At 32.8% G+C, this 21,638-nt stretch overlaps 1 protein-coding gene across 1 annotated transcript in view; it reads right to left on the bottom strand.

The window, feature by feature from the left end:
* The window catches only part of Ascc3 (activating signal cointegrator 1 complex subunit 3), a 232,900-nt gene that overhangs the window by 180,086 nt on the left and 31,176 nt on the right, over positions 1 to 21,638 (bottom strand). Inside the window, exons 6-10 of the mRNA XM_070010685.1 lie at positions 18,876 to 19,083; positions 17,812 to 17,953; positions 17,088 to 17,213; positions 2,487 to 2,687; positions 1,908 to 2,048 (exon numbers count right to left, since the gene is read on the bottom strand). Of these exons, the coding sequence (XP_069866786.1) occupies positions 1,908 to 2,048; positions 2,487 to 2,687; positions 17,088 to 17,213; positions 17,812 to 17,953; positions 18,876 to 19,083 (818 nt within the window). The remainder of the gene's footprint in view (positions 1 to 1,907; positions 2,049 to 2,486; positions 2,688 to 17,087; positions 17,214 to 17,811; positions 17,954 to 18,875; positions 19,084 to 21,638) is intronic.

Raw genomic sequence — 21,638 nt, 5'->3', positions numbered from 1 at the left:
AAATGAATGCTTCTAGATTATAGTACTTATAAATTCACTAATAGCAGAAGAACAAAGTGATGGTATGAACCTCTATTCATAGAACTTTAATTTTTCCCTAATCTTTTTGTTATATTAAAAATAAATCCTGCAATGAACATGCTTATATATGTAAATCCTATGATCTGATTTTTTATCAAGAAGGCCTATAAAAGGAAAATTAGAGAATAACTAGTAAAATTAATGTAAGCACGTGGGTTATAAGACACTATTCCTATTAACTCTAAAATATATTTAATTGAAACCTTTCTTTGCATCTTCATCATGTTTCAGATAATTTGACATAATTAAACAATGCTATTCTCCTGCCAAAACCTAACTGTGCTTGTCCTATGCCAGCTCTGGCTGCTACTATCACAAAACACCATGGCACAGTAGGCTTAAATAAGACATATATTTCTCACAGATAGAGGCTGAGAAATATAGAATCACAGTGCAAACAGTCAGTGTATCATGCCTTTTGGCTTTCTTGCTTCTACATAGCCACCTTTTTACTATATGCTGACAAGGATATTTTCTCAGTGGTGGGATGAACTGGAAATGGAGACAAAGAAGTAATGGAGAAAGGAAGAGAGAAAGACATAGAAAGGGCAAGGGGGAGGAAGATATCATCTGCTTTTTCTAAAAGTAATTAATTCCATCACAAAGATCTCATCCTTCTGATCTAATCTAAAATTACCATTAAAACTCACACTTCCAAATAATATTATATTGTGGGTTAGGGTTTCAACACATGAATTGTGGGGAGGGGGTTATCAACATTCAGCCTGTGTGACTTTATTTTGGAAAAGAGCCCTTGCATTTAAATTATGGTAAGGTTTTAAATTAGGTTAAGGCTCCTACGCTAATCATCTAATGACTACTAATCTTAGAAGAAAAGAATAAAGGGAAATAAAGATAGACAAGACACACACACATGGTCAAGCTAATTTGTTGTAAAGGAATTGTTAGAAAAGCAGGGATTGCAGTGAAGGGTATAGACATCATCCATTAGCAGCTAAGAAACAAGGAGATTTCCAGAAAAAATACAATGTCAACATCACAACTGCAGAATTCTAAACTCCAAACCTGTAACATTTAAGACTGTTGTTTTAAGATATCAAGTTTGTGGGGCTTTTCCTAGTCAGACCTAGAAAAGCAGTTCACTAGCCACTCACCTTTAAGTCAGTGGTCATACTTTATTACAAAAGTTGTATCATATTTTCTACACCAAATTCTAATGAATTATTCCATTAATATTTGTTCACCACTATTTAGTTTCTAAATATCACCTTACTTACATATTGCTTCCATTAATTGATAATAATTTAATTGTAGTGCTACCATACTTTTTCCTACTTAGTCATAATGTAAGATCTCTGAAGGCAGGAATTATATGTGTCTCTATTGTTATTCATTTTATCTAGTATATAGTGCCAAATACAGTACATAATTTTTTAAGTTCTCAGTTGATAAAGAATGATTTAAACCTTTTATTTATTTCTTCCTTCTGTTAAAATATTCTTATACAGTAGTTTAGGATATTGGTGGAATTATTTCAAGATCTAAATATTATCTACTCCTAAAATTCAACTACTATCTTTATTCCTATTCCCTCTGTCTTAAAACAACATTAACTGTAAACAGAGTTTAAATGTATGCTTGGATCCTAAAATTATTCAAAATCAGTAAAGCATCACAGAAATCTGAAAAGATAACATAAAAGAAAGTACCAGCAGAACTTTTACAGTAGAGAGGTAATATAGTTACAAATAAAAAAAGAAATTATATTATGTTTGTATATGATACTTTCACAAGATGTAAAATCTAGTAACTTTCATAATTATAAAAAGCCAAAATATTCCATAAAAAATACATGAATAACATACCTGAGTTCGTAAAATTTCATTTTTTGACAATTGCATATCACCAGTTAATTCTTTCACCATGATGCCCAGTGGTTCTAGACGTTTGCTGAAGTAATTTGTCATTTCAGCTGCCAAAGCTTTCATTGGAGCAACATATACAATCTGTGCCAAAGGAATACTGGCTTGATGAATGAGCAAACACTACAATGTCATTTGTTTCAAAGTAGCCAATAAAAGTCGGAACTGGTTGTGAAATATATTTCTAGATATTTTCTGTGAATAATGTTAATGATACATGAACAGTACTTATCTTCTTGGGTAAGTGTGTAACTATTCAAAAGACAACTGAATTTGTTTACACAAACTTATCAATGTGAGTTACTTCAAAGTTAACTGGATTCCAAACCTTTTTTTGTGGGCGACAGGATTTTCACAGCAAATAGGGACTGCCTCAATAGTAATAAAGCAGCGCATTACTTACATGACTTATATGAAGTACAATAAATCAATAGCTTAGAAACTTCCAGATTTCATGTAACTACAAGTTCATTTTAACTTTTACATTTTAAGAAGTTGTCTTACATTCTGGTATTTTCCCACCTTAAATTCATTTTTCTTGATAACACCTTGTTGGAAATGTTGGCGAATTTCGTGCAAGACTGTCAACATTGCAATGTTGGTCTTCCCAGCCCCAGTAGGGGCACAAATCAGCATGTTCTCGTTGGTGTTGTAGGCAGTTTCAAAAACTATTGACTGGATTCTATTGAGTCTCTTCATTCCTTTAAAAGCTAACTGTCCAATCTAAAGAAAGAAAATAACAATTCATTATAAATTAAATTGATGTGAGGGACTCATACAAAAACATGGAATATAGGGCTGGGAAGGTGGCTCAGTGGTAGAACACTTGCCTTGCATGCCTGAGGCCCTGGGTTCGATTCCTCAGCACCACATAAGCAAAAAGAAAAAAGCCGGAAGTGGCACTGTGGCTCAAGTGGTAAAGCACTAGCCTTGAGCTGAAGAGCTGAGGGATAGTGCCAAGGCCCAGAGTTCAGGCCCCACGGAAAAAAACAAAAACAAAAACAAACAAACCACGCACGGAATATGAACATTAACTCTCTTCCATTAATAAAGAGACTAATCTGTCCTGTCTGTCAATGTGTCAAATATTTTAACTTAAGTATGTGCAGCTGAAAAACAACTACAACTCTGGCCTGATTCTAATGCATCTGAAAATTATGACTAAGGGTGAAAAGTGTAAGATTATATAAGCATCTTCATATGTAATTCTTATGTACAAAACAATGATAAATTTAATATATGAAAATAAAACAGCAATCTTTTAAAAATTAAATCCACTCGCTAATTTCATAATGACATTCTAGATTATTTGGAGTAGAGATGATGTCCTAGTTTATTTACACCAAAGGCAACTAGGAAAAACAAAAAAGATGGTGGTGTGTGCTTCTAATCCTAGCACTCAGAAGGGCAAGGCAGGAAGATTCCAAGTTTGAGGCCAGCTGAGACTACATAAGGATACCCTCTCTCAAAATAAGAACAACAAACTTTCTAGATATAAATAAACATTTTGAAAAAAATGTCAATACCTTAACAGATAAAAAATTTTATAACCCAACAGGAGGGATGACATATACAGAATACACTTTAGAATACACATGTCATTTTCAGACTATTTCTTATTTAACTCTCACAACAATCTTATGGTATACTATTGTGTTATATCTCCCTTTTGGGGGAAGGGGCCCAAGGGATCAAATTAAGGGCCTTAGGCATTTTAGACAGGAACTAAACAGTTAAAGAGACTCAACATATGATCCAGCCAAAGATCCAAAAGAAAAATAAGTGTAAATATTTACAAAAACTTTTATACAAATGATCACAGCAGCTATACTGTGGGAAATAGGAATAAAATGTCTATCCACAAAAAATGGAGAAACAAAATACATAATAATACGATGGAACATTATGCAGCGAAAAGAAATTAATTATTGAAACATTTGTCAACATTATATCCCCTATGAAGACTAAAGTAGAATATATACTGTATAGCTGCATTAGTTTACAGATGTAGAATAGGAAAAGATGTCAAATTATGTGATGCACAGGATTGAGGACTAGTAGGATAAGGGAAGAGATTGCAAAAGGTCAAAAAGGGTCTTTTGGAAAATAATAGTTGTATGGTCAGTGGGTCACCTGTAGGGATGTTTTCACATATTAAAGTTATCAAATCATCACCTTAAATACACACATTTATTATATGAAAATTACACCTTAAAGTTTTTAACTTTTTTTCTTGTTGGCACTCATCATGGGCTTCATACTCAGCTTGCTTGCTGAATTTAAAGCCACTAGACAAACAACCCTAATTATACATTATCATTGCAACCTCCAACCATAAATACTGAAAGAATTTCTTTATATTTGGCCCACTGGATTGAAACCAAAGACTCTGTTTTATTACTCTTTGTATTGCCGAGAACCTACTCAATTGTCAGGAACATAATAGAGTGCTAAATAAATTTTTATTGAATGATTTTATGCTCACTACTTGCAAAAAGAATTGTAATTAAATGAGAGGGAAAATCTTAAATAGATATGTACCTCATATATAATATACTCCTTAAACCAATAAATTCAATCTAATCTAAGTATGTGATAGGGGAAAAAACTACATTCAGCTTTCTTTTTGCTTGTTTTGTAAATAGCTACATCTTTTAACAAAAAATTGCATGCTAGAATGAAACTATAGGTATATGTATATATATATATATATATATATATATATATATATATATATATATATATATATATATATAGCTTTCAATTTGGAAATAGTGTTGACACTTTTGTTATAATCCTGGTTTTCTTTAAAAATACAGTCCAGGGATGGGAAGATGGCAGTGGTAGAGTGCTTGCCTCACATGCATGAGGCCCTGGGTTTAGCACCACATAAGTAGAAAAAGCAGGAAGTGGCACTGTGGCTCAAGTGGTAGGGCGCTATCCTTGAGCTGAAGAGCTGAGGGACAGCGCCCAGGCCCAGAGTTCAGGTCCCATGACACACACACACACACACACACACACACACACACACACACACACACACACACACACACTTCAGGTCCCATGACACACACACACACACACACCCATCTCACACACACACACACACACAGACACACACACACACACACACACACACTCCAATGGCAAATGGGATTTTGAGGTATATTTCATTTCCAATAAGAAAAATTACGTTTTTGTTTTCAAGGGTTTTCTAGTGGTTTATTGGAGGTAAGAGTCTCCTGGACTTTCCTGCTGGGGCTGACTTTGAACCATGATCCTCAGATCTCAGCCTCCTGAGTAGTTAGGATTATAGGCATGTGCCACCAGCACCTGGCTGAATATATCTTTAAATGCTACAAAAGTTTATAAATTACTTCAGCCCATGTTCTGTATCACTGCCCTTAAAATTACTTTTTTTTTGAAATGTTGAATTTAGGAAAATGAGTGGAAAGAAATTCACCAATAAATTTGTTATTAAAACTGTAAGTACTGTGCTAAGATCCCAACTGAAACTGAAAAGCAGTATTTGAAAAGATCACTAGAGGGCTCAGTAACCTTGAAATTGCATTTGTAAGTTATTGCAAGATGAGATAATTAAGATGAAATAAATTAAGACGAAAGGTTTTTTTTTTTTCTTTTTCTTTTTTGGCATGTGCTGAGTATCAAAACGATGAGCTTTATTATGACAAGCAAGTTCACGACCACTGAGTTATATCTCTTAGCCCCTTGCTTTTCTAAGATAAGGTTCACTATGGAGTTTAACTAGCATTGAACTTAAAACCGTCTGCCTCTGCATTCTGATTGCTGGATTCTTGGTGTGTCACCAAGTCTAGCCAAAAGGAATTTCTCTTATTTGACTATATTGAAGAAACAAAAAACTTAAAGATGAAGAAAAAAGAGTGGATATTTGGCTTAAATGTCAAACAAGAGGACCTAAGTTCAAACTCCAGTACTGGCATAAATAAACAAAGAAATAAGGCAAAGGTAACTATATCAAAATTCTGTTTTAAAAATTATATAGTAATTATAATTGTTTTTAAATTTTCTATACATTTACTAATGTTTAATGCAGTTAACAATCATTGCTTCTATATATTTAATATTCTTCTAGCTTATAAGAAATACATTACTGAATATAGTTAAACTAATTTTCTTAGCAGACTATGTTTGCTTTCAAACACTGTGCTAAAAAGAAACCAGAAGAGACTACCCTTCTACATTCATAGTAAACTTGTGTAAATTATCTCTTGCAAACACTAAAGAGAGAAGGCCATTGGACTCTGACATAGTATGTTTTGTACCCAAATCCACCAACCTCAGCCAGAGAGCCCACCAAGTACACTAATTCTAAACCCATTTATAAACAGTCCAGGGAACATCTTCAAGAAAAGATTATTTTCTAAAATAAGCAAATAAATAAACATCTAGCTTAAGAAGTAGAGTCATCTATATCAAAAAGTATATTCATCTCAACACAGAAGCATAAGAACTATATATGAAAAAAACCCACAAAGCAACATGACCACTACAAAGGTCCCTAACCTATAATAAACGATTTTGAAGTGGATGAACTGATGAATAAAACAATTAAAAAGAACTGTTTTTACAAAACATTAATAAATTCCAAAATAATAGATACACAAATGAATATAATACAAAAAAGGAAAATAAAAAGATTTAAAAAGTAAAAAAAGGACAATGCAATATATGAATGACAAATTCAGTAAAGAGAAAAGATTGTTAGTATATTATATCTATATATAAAAATGAAACAAAATTATTTAAAAAGAGGAAACAAAGGGTGAATTTAACCAACATACAAGATATACATGCTGTAAATATCACAGTGAAACTCCTTTTAATAATCATTTATGCCAATGGAAATCTTTAATAAAAGAGAAATTATGAAAAAGAAGAAAATACTTTGGAAATGAAAATTGATGAACTTAAAATTTTCAGTGGAAAGCCTCTCTCATTAATAGATAAGATCAAGTGAAAGAAATAGTATAAGAGCTTGAAAACAAACTGATGGACCATTATATTTAGGGTGCCAAAACCTAACCTAGCCAAAATAAACAAAAGAAGGCGAAGAAAAGATTTAACTTAAACAAAGTGAGTCAAAAGGGAATATTACAACCAAAATACAGTAGAACATTAAGCGATAATTTTGAAAACTTGCATTATAATAAATTAGAAAATCTATAAGAAACGTGTTCTATCAAAACTGAATCCGGACGATATTTTAAAAAGAAAAATTTGAGGAACTCAATACCAATAGAAAAATTGAATCAGTAACAAAAAAGTCTCCCAATATACCAAACTCTTTTATTAAAACTGGAATAATTAGGAATTTTAAGTTTATTTTCTAAGTAAAGATGTTACATTATAGATACTGCAAAAACTGTAATTAGCACTTAGTAATCAGTCCCACAAAATGGCTTTCTGCTTAGATAACAAGATTTATTGTAGCCAGTCCCTGGTGGCTCATGCATGTAACCCTAGCTACTCAGGAGGCTGAGATCTGAGTATCATAGTCTGAAGCAACCTGGGCAGGAAAGTCCATGAGACTATTATCTCTAATTAACTATCAGAAAATTGGAAATGGTGCTGTAGCTCAAACTGGTAGAATGCTAGCCTTGAGAAAAAAGCTCAAGGATGGCATTCAAGCATGGAGTTCAAGTCCAATAACTGACAAAAATTTAAAAAAAAATTACATTAACTATAAAAGTGTATAAAGTGTATAAAGTGTAAAAAAAGCCTATTTTTATTTTCTTATTAAATTCAAAATTAATTTCTTTTAGATATAAATATCTAATTTTTTAATACTATAAAGTACCTGGATCACTCTCTTGTCCATAATAGTATAAACCTGTATATTTATTTATACTTACTTATTTTTGTGGAATGTAAGTCTTTTATTAAAACAGTTTAAAATGAGTACTGTGAAAAAGTTTTAAACATCACAGTATGCCATATCTCTACGTAGTAATGAGGCCTGAACAGTTAAATGCAAGCAGAACCCAACAGAGCAAGCATTCCTCTCTCTGCAAAGGTCCATCAGATGACATCTGATGCAGCAGATCTCATCTCTTGAGTATTTCTTTCTTTCTGATGCCTTTGGTCTGGAGTTAATTTCTCTAGCTTCAGCTCACAACTTGTTTTGAGACATTTCTTGTGTGAGGGCAGCACACTGCCTGTTCTGCTTCAGAATATTCAGTACCCCCCAGTATTTTTTAAAGAAGTAATTCTTAGTGTGATTTGCTTTGGAATCAATAGAGAAGTATATGCAGCCAACGAAGATGCAAAATGTATTGACTGATACTATCTTTCTCATTTGCTCCGTCTCCTGAAATACACTGCAAAAGAACTTCACTTTATTAATTGGCCATGAATGACTGTGCAGGGACACTGTCATTTCCTCTTTACTAAAAAACTATGTGCTTTTAATTTTTCATAACAATAATTCATTTTGAACCAGATAATCTGGGTAGAGAAAATTAAAACAGCAGCAAAATATCTTGTGAGATTAATCTATTATCAAACCTTTGAATACAGTGAAAAGATAAAATTTTACAAAAATGAAATTATTTTCTGAACTGTGCCGAATTTTACAACATATAAAGGAAGCAATAAGAAATTTCTGCTAAAACTATTAGAAATTACAATGCATTTATCATAAACGTTTATGTGCTTAACTGAATTATCACATTTAAAATACTCAATACACCTAACCTATGTCAATTTCTCAAAATTCTTCATATAGAAACTGTCTATTGAAGAAGCATAGTAAAACAAAAAAAGTCTAGCTAAATAAATAAAGACCTTTTCAATAAACTCTGGTCCCAGGTGATACAAAATAAATACGACAGCTATTTCAGTGCTTGAAAAATAAAATCCAAAGGGGAAAAAAGTATTACATGAAAAAATCTCAACAAGAACTTAAGTTATAATGAGATTTGGAAAGATTAAGCTCATTTTCAAAGGTTAAAGATGACTTCAATATTTCCAGGGGAAGAACAGTTTCAGATGAATGAAATCAAAGGTCTCAGGGGAGATTTTTTTCATATACTATTTGTTTTAATATTTTTAATTTATTTATTGTTATTGTAAAGTATTGATGTACAAAGAGGTTATGATTATGTAAGTCAGAGAAAGAGTAAATTTCTTTTTGAAAAATGTCACCCCTTCTCCCACCACTTTCCCAGTTTTTCCCTCCCATTCAGACCCAAAGTTATACAGTTCCTTTCCAACATAGGGTCTAACAAATAACATTACTGCATTTAAATGTAAACTCTTTGTTCCACCATTTCTGTGCCCCACCCCAAATTAATGAACAAACAAGACAAAAGGAAATGAAACCAAAAACAGATTTTTTAAAAAGTCAAATAAAACTGTGGCTCCCAATCAAAACAATCTCCACGGATAATTTCTCTTAGCTTTTCCATCAGTACATTCTTAGTAATAATTTAACATGTCAGATGTTACTCTGAAATATCTTCACGTAAGGGCTGAGCCAAAAGTGATATTCAACATGCAGAAGATAGAGTAAACAACAGTTTGATTGACTGTGGGTCTTTTTGCTTTTTTTTTCTATTAGAATGATCATGAATGAGGGAGAGCTTCATAGTATCAGGATTATCTGGTAAACTCAGTCTAATAGAAGAAATAAACTTGAAGAAAAACAATCTAGGTATTTTCTAGGCAGTTAAATTTTTTTTCCTAAGAAAGATGTACTCGTGTGTGTGTGTGTGTGTGTGTGTGTGTGTGTGTGAGCAAGAGAGAGAGAACAAAAGAGAGAGCGAGCGAGCGAGAGAGAGAGAGAGAGAGAGAGAGAGAGAGAGAGAGAGAGAGAGAGAGAGAGAGAGAGAGAGATCTACCTTTAGGATGACATTAAAGTGTTGTAGTTAAAATTATTTGTATTAAAAACAACCTGGTTGGCCCAAATTGTGGAATCTAAACTTCTGATAAACAGCTGTTGCTTCTAATAATGACAATGAAATGTAAGCAAAAGAGTCTCTGTCAAGTTTTGTTTAGAGCCACATGGAAATGTCATTTTTGGTTTCTTGGCTGGTATTTGTGATAATAATTGGTTTTGCTTTGGTTTTAACCTTTAATTTGCATTTACTAGCTTGTTCAAAAATGGCAAAGAATTGGGCATCTATATGGTCAAATCTATAAAATATAAAATGTTACAGATGTTGGATGATGAAATGGTTCATTAATTTAAAACATTATAATATATAAGTTTTCCAAAATACTTTAAGTTTTCCAAAAACAATTAACTAAAGCAAAAGCATAATTTTAAACAGGTATTTCCTCAGCAGAAATATTTCACTATTAAAGAATCTTCAATAGAACTGTCAAAGACAATGAACTATTTCCACTAGTGAAAACAAAAGAGAAATGTAAGTTTTAAGATACAAATTTCAACCAGAGGGAAATATCAAAATGTATATATTATACATTTATACAGAAAAGGAAAGTAAAAAGCATCAAAATATATCCTGACATAGAACCCTGTACATCAACACATCAATGATAGAATAATAGCATAAACAAAATGACTTGTGGTGAACATCCTGAAGGTCTTGGTCAATATAAATGAGAAAAAATAAAATATGTGATAATTAAAAGACAGAAAATATACTGGGCATGATGGCTCAAGCACATAATCCTACCTACTTCAGAGGTAGAGTTCAGAGGACTGAAATTCAAGGTTAGGTCAGACATAAAGTTCATAATATTCCATCTCAATAAATGGTTGGACATACATCTAGCTTAGTGACAAAAGGGAATACAAACAGGAAGATCATATTCTATGTTGGCCTGGGCATAAAGCAAGACCCAGTCTTGAAAATAGTCAATGCAACAAAGAAATTGGCAGAGTGGTAGAGTGCCTGTCTGTTTAGCAAGTGTGAGAACTTGAGTTCAAACCTGTTCAAACTTTAGTACTAGGAGGAAAAAAAGCAGAAGAGTAGAAAACACAGCAGTTATAATTCATAGGTGATATGGCTATATAATCAGAAAATACAAAAGACCCTAATATCAAACTCACCAGCAGTAATAAGATTAAGTTTAGCAAAGCAGCTCGATATAAGATTGATATATCAAAAGTATGTTTATAAACCAGCTAAAAGCCAAACCTACAATTTAAAATCTAGGCTCAGTAAACTATATATACTTCAGAAAATCCTAACAGAAAAAAACATAAAATACTTATTCAGAAACTGCAAGCTCATGAAAATATTTTGTTAATACTCAGATAAATGAAACATTCTTCATAATAGCTAACTTGATAGCATAAGTTAAGTTTTTCCCACACTAATTCAGAATATTCATTCCACCTTTAATAAAAAAGAATTAGATCTTCTGTGGAAATTACAAAGTTATTCTAAAATTTATATATACATATGAGGTGTAAAACTGACCAAGATTAACTACAAGTCATGTTAAGAAGACTGATATCTAATAGATTCAGTGCCCAAGCCCTGATTTCAAACCCCAGGATTGCTGCCACCCCCCACCCCCCACCAACACACACACAAAAACGAAAGAATCAAGAAATACTGCTGTCTATACAGAAATAAAATTATTTATATTACATCATAATTAAACACTAGCTACTTATAGTTTAGAATACAAATGACCAAATATTTGAGTGATAAGCAAACCCTAAGGTGACCACAAATTATCCCAAATCCTGCCTCCTGCTTCATGACCTTTAACTCCTTCTCTTTGAGTAAGGTAAGATCTATGGTTTGTTTGATACCAACAGAATAAGGAAAAGGTTGTCACCCCATGGTTATTGTATGTTACATAAGACTACTTCTTATAGAACTTGCTTCTGACAAGCAACTCATACCTTCTTTATATCTGCAAGGAATAACTGAAAACAGAATTGAAAAAGTATAAATAACAAAAGAAAACACAGATTTAAGTAAACATGTATAAAGTTAATAAAATAAGTACAAAAATATGCAGAAAATTACAAGCACCAGAAAATCACAGAAAAATACAATTTGGTAGTCTAACCACATTCATCTGAGAGTTCAATGAAATTGCAATGAAAAATCTGCAAAATATTCCATTAACAATTCTACATATTTCTGGGCACTGGTGGCTAACACCTGTAATGCTAGCTACTCAGAAGGCTGAGAACAATGTTGGAGAAAATGGTAATGATCATGTACAAGGCAAAACTTTCTTATATATGACAAAAAAGAAGAATCAAAATTTTAAAGTTTATGAAATGGACTTCTGCTAAAGATGTGTATTGTGAAATGAAAATTAAGTCACTGATAGGAGGAAAACTACAAATGTAAGTCTGAATAAAGACTATATTCAAAGTATATAAAGAATTCTCAAAATGGTAAGAAAATGCTCATCCATTTGAGTACTACAAATTAAGTGTTAATCAAAAGAAACAATTACAAGAGTCAAGAGACAACAGTATAGGAGAAATTCTTTACCAACTATTTAGTGAATAAAAGATTAATATACAGATAAAAAGTCAAAAAACAAATGGCAAAAGAACAAGTAATCTTATCAAATGAGCAAATGAACAGCTAGTTCTCAGAAAAATTAATATGGAAACAAATGTATTGACTGTATCTTGCTAAAGTGAAAATGCAAATAAAAATTACAATTAATATTCCTTTTCTCCCCAGTCAGATTGGCAATCCTGAAGCAAATAAACAACAAAAGAATAGGTGGCATCCAGTAAAAACACTGGTGGTGATGATGTAAGCTAGTATAACCACTATGGAAATCAAAAGAGAAATACCTCAAAAACCTGAAAATACACCTACCTTTTGATTCCACCATACTACATTTGGGTACATTTCCAAAGATGTATGAAATAACATAGAAGAGATAGTTGTATATGCCCATTTACTGTGAACAGAGGCACATAATAAATATGAATACAGAATAAATTCTCAAACTCTAGTCAAAAAAACAAGGCTATGGATATGGCTCAAGTAGAAGAGCCAAAGCTAAACATGAGGTCCTGCATTCAAACTCCAGTGCCACCAAGAACAAAAAAGAAGGGTCAGATTTAGTAAGAAAAAAAAATGGTATGCTTATTTCTTGGGCTAATAGAAATGTGAAGACAAAATATTAAAAGGAAGAAATCATAAAAGTTATGTAATAAAATATGATATTGTATGATGGCTTAAGAGTCCATTACAATCCTTTAAAAATGACTCCTTCATATATTCCAAATTTTACAAATTTACATAGTATACTTCTTTTTGTACAACTCAAAACTAGCTGAGAATATAAAACAAAGCAATTTTTGTTTACTTGGTTAATGTGTACCATTAATTAAATTTAAACCTGTCCTCACTAAACCACTTATATTCAGTTTATATAAGTAGATTAATGTAATAAAAGGTACCTAATAAAAAGAATATGACTAGGTAAATAAATAGGAGCTCCTTAGCTTTGTCTTTGCTTTCGAACTTAAATATTTTAATGTATACCAAATTAATTCTATTCCTCAGTGATTCCTTGCAGAAAGATTTAAAGTATGGCCAGATTAAACAGCAAAACCCATCTATCAATGTGGAAAAAGTAACTGAAGAAACAGGTTTTTTTGTTGTTGTTGTTTCATTGTGGGTTTTTTTTTTTTTTTTTTTTTTTTTTGCCAGTCGTGGGGCCTGAACTCAGTGCCTGGGCTCTGTCCCTCGCTCTACCACTTGAGCAACAGCACCACTTCCAGCTTTTTCTGCTTATGTGGTGCTGAGGAATCGAACACAGGACCTCATGCATGCAAGACAAGCACTCTACCACTGAGCTACCTTCCCAGCCCCACAGGAACAGTTTTCATAAGAACTCTTTGGGCAGGAAATTTACTGGGCACTGCACTATTCCCAAGCTTCTTTTTGCTCAGAGCTAGCACTCTACCACTTGAGCCACAGCAACACTTCCAGCATTTCCTGTTTATATGGTACTGAGGAATCAAACCCAGGACTTCATGCATGCTAGGCAAGCACTCCACCACTAAGCCACATTCCCAGCCCGCTATTAATTATATTTCTATGTGGTAATTCATATAAACACCAAAACATCCAAAGAGGAAAGTAAATCCAAGAGGCATTTTATGTAACATGATCCACCTTAAGAAATGTATAAATGGTAAAGCTTAGAATTTAACATCAGTCCCAACTGGACAGCAAGTTCCTTAAGGGAAGGATTACAATCATAAACCTCCACACCTCTTAATACATTGTCTTGCATCAATCCTGAGCTTATAAAATGACTACTGATGCCTGATTACCAATCCACAAACATTTCCAGAGTTCAATGATAAGGAAATATATAGCAACAAAGCATCTTGAATATTTCTGCTTATTGTAGTATGCCTATGTAACCACAACACAGATATACTGGAAGATATATATTGGGATAAAGAACTTCAAAACCAATGTGAAATTACCTGGAGTTAAATTCAGAGTTCTGAATTCATTTATGTTCTAAAATTATCATTCTAGGACAGCTTAATATATCTTTAAGCTTTTAACCTTCTCTGTTGTAATTTCCTGCTATAAAATCAATAAAGTGCAGGTTGTAAAGAAAGTTATTTTGTACTATTACTTTACTGCTAGCTAAGCAGATGTTAGTCAAAACCCTCTCTGCAGCTTAGTGAGAATTTGTCAGAGCAGCTGGTGCCCTTTTCCTAGTTAGCTGTTTACAAGTGTTCCCAATGGACACTGCAGTACTGCCATCCTGGAAAAATTTGGGACACACTAGACTAATTCTTATTTTGAGGAAGGACAATAGATGGCATTTGCTTTCAAAAAAGACGTTGATATTTTATACTTTGAACTATATAGCTTCCTTTCAAAACAAGTAAACATTACTCTTTATATAATTTAAATACTTGCTGAGAACTGAAAATGACTAACACCTCTTATTTATAACTTGGTAGGAAAGCTATTTGGAAAATCATTTTGTATATGTTAAACATCCATTAAGTCCAAAAGAAAATATAGTATCAGCAATTCTTTTCATATGTAAGTAAGATCGAATGCATTAAAATCAACAGGTACTTTGAATTACATGTTCTTGTAGTTTCATATAGTGATACTTTACATAATACTTTAACATGAAAAATGATAGCCATCCTGACAGGAACCAAGTTTTTATAATATAAATTAACTTCAAAGATTGTACATGGAAAGGCAACATATAATATATATGTATATTTATATATTTATATATGCCAGATCTATACTACCAATTTTGTACCCAATGCATTATACAGTGTACTGCTGCGAAATATTCAACATTAGTAGTTCCAACACTGCTATAAGCTCACAGAAGTCAGTGTATTTAACAATAACATCATTCTCATCTTTGCTTTATAGGTAATAACAGTACCTCTTTTCTTTCTGGGAAACTCCTCTTTGTCTCTCAGTGGCTCAAGGGAACAAGTAACAATGGGGATACACATTGTGATTAGTAAGAATACCACTTTTATCACAGGGAAAAGGAACTGGTTCAGAAATCCCTGATAACCTAAGTCAGGTAAATCCAACTTCATCACTGTTTTTTGTTTTGTTTTGGTTTGGATTTTTTTCCTGACAGAACTTAAAGAAAAACTCTTATTTTAGGGATCAGAGGAGGAAGAAATAGCTGCTGAAACAGCTAGAATATACTTCTCCCTGGTTATACAGAAAAAAGTCTTTAGTAGAAATCAGGAAATAAAGTGAATCAGAGAAATATAAAGGGAGTTGGGTAAGAAAAGGAAAGGAAATAAAAACAGCAGAGAAAGAAGATAAAAGCAGGGAAAAGCCTATAATCATGCCTATAATCCTAGTTACTCAGGGGGCTGAGGACTGAGAATTGTAGTACAAAGCCAACCCAGGCAGACAAATTTGAGAGACAATTATCTCCAGTTAACCATTAAAAAGCCAGAATAGAAGGCATGGGTCAAGTGATAGAATACCAGCCAGGAGTGAAAAAAGCCAAGTGAGAACCACACACTCATTCATACAAAAAAAAGAAAACTCAAGGAAAAATAAATGACAGCGTTTGAACAAATAGGTAACTTTACTCTGTAATCTAGTTAGAAATGGCAATAATTTTTTTCTTTGTTTTGCCTCTGATTGCCATAACTTCCAAATGAGCGACTTAAAAACGATTCTAGAAACTCATCTAACATTTTAAAAAATTATTCCTTGCCTAAGAAAGTACAAAATCCATTGGACAACACATTGTACATCATTTTAGAATTTAAAAGTTTTTTTTGGAGGTATGACTTTTTTATTATTGTGAAAATACTATACAGAGGGGTTACAATTAAAAATTCTTAATTTTGATTTTTCTTTTTTTTTTGGTCAGTCACAGGGCTTGAAGTCAAGGCCCATGTCCCTGAGCTTTTTCAAAGCTCAAGGTTAGTAGCTCTCTATCACTTTCAGGCACAGCTCCACTTCTGGTTTTCTAGTGGTTAATTGGAGAGATGAGTCTCATGGACTTTCAGCCCAGACTGGCTTCAAATAGTGAACCTTAGTTTTCAGTCACCTGAGTAGCTAGGTGTGAGCCACCAGTTCCTGGCTTAAAATTCTTAATTTTTGCTGGGCACCCGTAATTCATGCCTGTAATCCTAGCTACTCAGGAGGCTGAGATATGAGGATCACAGGTCAAAGCCAGCCTGGGCATGAAAGTTCGTGAGACTCTTACCTCCAATAAACCACTCAGAAAACCAGAAGTGGAGCAGTGAGTGGCTCAATGGCAGAGCACTAGCCTTGACCTGAAGAGCTGAGGGACAGCGTTCAGGCCCAGAGTTCAAGCCCCATGACTGACAAAAAAAAAAATCTTTATTTTTAAGTAGAAGTGCAAGAGTAAATTTTAAAAATAAGACAAATATATTTTAAAAAGATTAAGTGATAAAACTAAAGTAGAAACACATATGCAAAAACACAAATGTTAGATGTATAAAGGAATATATTTTGTAAAAATTCAAACTCCAGCAAAGTACCTTTTTGTAACCAATAGCTTAAACTTCATTCTTTGTACTGTATTAGTCAACTACTTTTAAAAATAATTTTTCAACACAAATCCATTTATAACACATAGCATGCTACAAAAATATCAACTGTACAAAAAGATGCTCACCTCATCTAAGTCTTGGATGTAAACTGGCTTTTCCTCAAAGCCAATTGGCATAGGTTCACTGTAGGGAATTCGTACTTCTTCATAAAGCTTGTTATTCTCTCTTTGGATTCCTTCTGGTAAAATCATCTACAACCATGAAAAACAAACACCAGTACTAATAAAAAACAAAACTGCTCTGGTGAGTAATTTTGCATAAAGATAGCGACAAAGACTGAGAATAGTACTGGCTTTATGATATAGCACTAGCAAATAAATTTACCTTCAGGAAAACAAAAAGAATTAAATAAAAATAAGCAGACTTCAAACACCCATGCAAGCCATTCATGTATAAGTATCTCATGTGATATACATGCCATGGGATGCTGTAAATCTTAAAATATACACTAATTCCATGGTATGTCTAAAGGTAAATGTACTCACATAACTAGGAAAATGTGTAATACATAGTGTAAAGTTGAGCAGAACTGTGATACAATGGATAAAATCCAAAACTACAAATTGCCACGATAAAGAGAAATTAACAAGTGTGTCGGAATACCTACTACTTAAGCTGTACTGCAGTATTTTATTTTTCATACCATTTTAAATACAATTTAAATTCAATTTAAAATGGCAAAGAGACAACTAGAACTAGATGCACTATATTCAAAATTCAGGGACACCGTCATTTTTCAGAGAAGACCTATTCTGACCTGTAAGCAGTAATTATACACCAATGACAAACCTTTGCACCAGCAATGAATGCTGACGTTTTTCTGGCTTCTGCCTGGGAATCATAAACATGGGGATAACGCAGTTTTTCAATATCCGTATCTCTCTGCCTACTCAGAATCGGAACACTCCTGGCATTCAGAAGTGCCTGCTCTCTGTAAACACAAATAACAGGCCAAATTTCACATTTTTATTTTAGAAAGAAAAGCATTTATTAAATTAGTATAATTATTTCAGCTATTCTTCCCAAATAAAAAGGAAATTATAATATAAAAAAATAAAATAAAAAGGTATTAATAATTCAGAATATTGAGAGGTAAACAAATAGGATTCAGCACATTTAGATACTATATTTAGACAAGCTTTAACAACTTTGGCTTAGTATTCTTTTTTTTTTTGTCGGTCGTGGGGCCTGAACTCTGGGCCTGGGCGCTGTCCCTCAGCTCTTCAGCTCAAGGCTAGCGCTCTACCACTTGATCCATGGTGCCACTTCCAGCTTTTTTCTTTTTGCTTATGTGGTGCTGAGGAATCGAACCCAGGGCCTCAGGCATGCAAGGCAAGCGCTCTACCACTGAGCCACCTTCCCAGCCCTGGCTTAGTATTCTTTATAATTTCATTTTGTTATAATCCAAAGATGTTTAAGAGGATATGAGTGTTTTATTAATGTTTCAATAATTAAAGAATCAAGTAAAATGATCATTTTAGTGAAAGGATCCATTTATATCACTTTCTTCCTTTTTAGTTTAAACAGTAACATAGATCTAAAAAAGAAAGAAATTAATCTAAGAAAGAAAATAAAAGTTTTCATTGGCTTTATAAACTTTATATTACCTAACTAAATGGTGTGTGTACAGCATCTAAAAATAGCTTATATCTAATATCTAAATTATCTATACACATACTATATTCTAATTAATTCGATGATTGTTTTCTATCCCAGAAAAACAGCTTTTCATACAACAAAATTCTATCCTTATAAGAAAACACATCTGTGAGAATTGCTAAAACCAAATTAAAAAATGACGTGTAAAAGTAGCAATTACAAGAAGTACATTTTCAATTTCCAAATTTCGTTACCTGTGTATCCGCAATTCCTTGGGATCAAAAGACAAAAGTCCTTCTCCAGAAACTTCTCCATCTTCTCCAGCCTTTTTCTCTCTTCTGGCAATTCTTTTCTCCTCACGGCGATACTGTTTCATTAACTGCTTTTCTTGTTCAGATTGAATAGTGACTTGACAACCATAGTTAGGTTTAGTGTTCTCTCCTAAAAATTTTTTGCAATTGTCTACAAAGCAAATGTAATAAATAGAATAAATTATAATCCCAGACACAATTTAACCTTCATGAAAAACATTTTCTCACCTACTAAAACATAAAACAGCACAATGCACATGCTCTAATAGTTCATATTTTATATAAATATATATATACTTATATATATTTATATATATTTATTTATATTATATATATATTTTATATATATATATATATATTTTTTTTTTTTTTTGGTGCCAGTTTGGGGGCATGAACTCAGGGCCTCAGTGCTATCCTTTGAGCATTTTTGCTCAAGGCTAATACTCTACCACAGCTCTTCTTCAGCTTTTTATGAGTAATTCATTAGAGAGAAGAGCTTCATGGACTTTCTAACCTAGGCTGGCTTTGAACCACGATCCTCAGATTTCAGCTTCAAGAATAGCTAGGATTATAGGTGAATGCCACTGGCTCCTATTACATATTTTATGAGCAGGTACTACAACCACAATATATAACATGGTAGCTTAAGAAAAGTCAGTATTTCCTTCCAACAAATTCAATATTCACTGCTATTAACACATGTATCAGGATTGCAAAAAGTACTAAATGTAAAGGAATGATTGTTCTGTAAGACTGTGATTTTAAAGAAGAAAATGATAGGATATGGTTAATAACTTTCCAACTAACTTTAAAAAAAAGTGATCATGTGGGAGAATTCTAACGTACCATTAAACCCACAACTCCATCAAAATACAAAGGGAACAAACAGTGACAAAGTTTAAAGACTCTTCTTCAGTATTTCCTTACGACTCAAAAAATTTTAAGAAAAACAATTTTTCAAGAGATATCCATTGAAAACATTACTACAAAACATTTTAAATATACTAGCTATTATTCTTGATTACATTTCTCAGAAAGTATTAAAAATATGCAAATATTGCAAATTTTCTAAATAGAAAAATGACTATACATCATTGAGTAAAAATAGTAAAAGCAGTTGAGCATTTCAGGACATACTAATGTTTAAAATATATTTTTGAATTTAAATTTAATATGATTTTTATTAAACACTGTGATGTTTCTCAGACATAATCCTGACAGAATTTATGACATAAACATAATAAAACATAATGAGCAGGAAGACAACTAACTCATCTAAAACTTCCATAAAAGATGTGAAGTTGGACTTCCCATTAACTTTATGTAATAAATTAAAACTTTTTCATGTTAGGATCAATAAATATCTCCATAGTAATATTTAGGAGGCTGATTAAAGAAAGAAAATTTTCCAAATCTACATTTCAGGACCATAACTCATTTCTTTTCTTCTGGCAGAGGCTGATGTTAAATATTATTCCTAAGCCCTTTGACTTTGTTGCAGTTGACTGATAACCTTAGTGTAATATCATTTGCATCATAATACGGCAGGTTTATTTTTTTAAAAGAAGATAGGTGACAATGTTATCGGACACTTTGTATTCATATACTGTTTTGTAGAATGGGAACTTCTTTGTAGAGCCATTTAAAGACAATAAAAAATTTAAAAAAAGAAGTTTGGCTTCTTAATTAACTTTAATAATTAAAAAGTATATGTCATATGTGACAATCCAGGTCTTCTTTGACTATGATAGCTGCATTATAGTTAAATAGAAGATTGTTGTTGTTAGATGTATTAGTAAATTGTCAGGATGCCTACAACTTGAGCACAAATTTTACCTGTAGATGCATATGTGTGTGTATGTGTGTGTGTCTGTACACACATATTTAAGAGAAAGAAATAGTAGGAGGAAAGTGTTAAAAAGTAGTGAATCTATATGAAGCATATAGAAAGGATCCTTGTATTATTCTTAGATCTTTACAACAGGTTTCAAAGTGTTCAAAATACAAAGATAGAGCCCGGTGCCAGTGGCTCACACCTGTAATCCTAGCTACTCAGGAGTCTGAGTTCTGAGGATCGAGGTTCAAAGCCAGCCTGGGCAGGAAAGTCTGTGAGACTCTTATCTCCAATAAACTACTAGAAAACCGGAAGTGGTGTTGTGGCTCAAGTGGTAGAGTGCTTGCCTTGAGCTGAAGAGCGCAGTGACAGTGCCCAAGCTCAGATTTCAAGTCCCATGACCAACCAAAAAAATAAAAAAAAAGATTGGAAAAAAGCACTTTGTCAAGATAGATATACTTGTTTACAAACACTTTCCTCTCCCCAAAAAAGTCTTTCTACTATTTATTTTATGTACTGTCTATATATATTATATATGTACTATATATTATAATTTTATTTTTTCTTGTTGGTTGTGGGGCTTGAACTTTGGGCCTGGGCACTTTACCTGAGCTCTTCAGCTCAAGGATAGCATTCAACCACTTGAGCCACAGAGCCACTTCTGATCTTCTGGTGGTTAATTGGAGATAAGAGTCTCACCATCTTTCCTGCCGGCTTTGAATCATGACCATTAGATCTCAGCCTCCTGAGTAGCTAGGATTACAGGCATGAGCCACCAGCACCCAGCTTTAAAATATTATTTTTTAAAAGTACTACCCCAATAATGTTATGTCCTCTTGTTTGACAGTTACATTTGTTTAACAAAATATCTA

The sequence above is a fragment of the Dipodomys merriami genome, unplaced genomic scaffold (assembly GCF_024711535.1).
Source record: "Dipodomys merriami isolate MVZ:Mamm:240054 unplaced genomic scaffold, mDipMer1.0.p SCAF_8, whole genome shotgun sequence".
Taxonomy (NCBI): domain Eukaryota; kingdom Metazoa; phylum Chordata; class Mammalia; order Rodentia; family Heteromyidae; genus Dipodomys; species Dipodomys merriami.
This window is presented reverse-complemented; position numbering and strand designations above follow the sequence as displayed.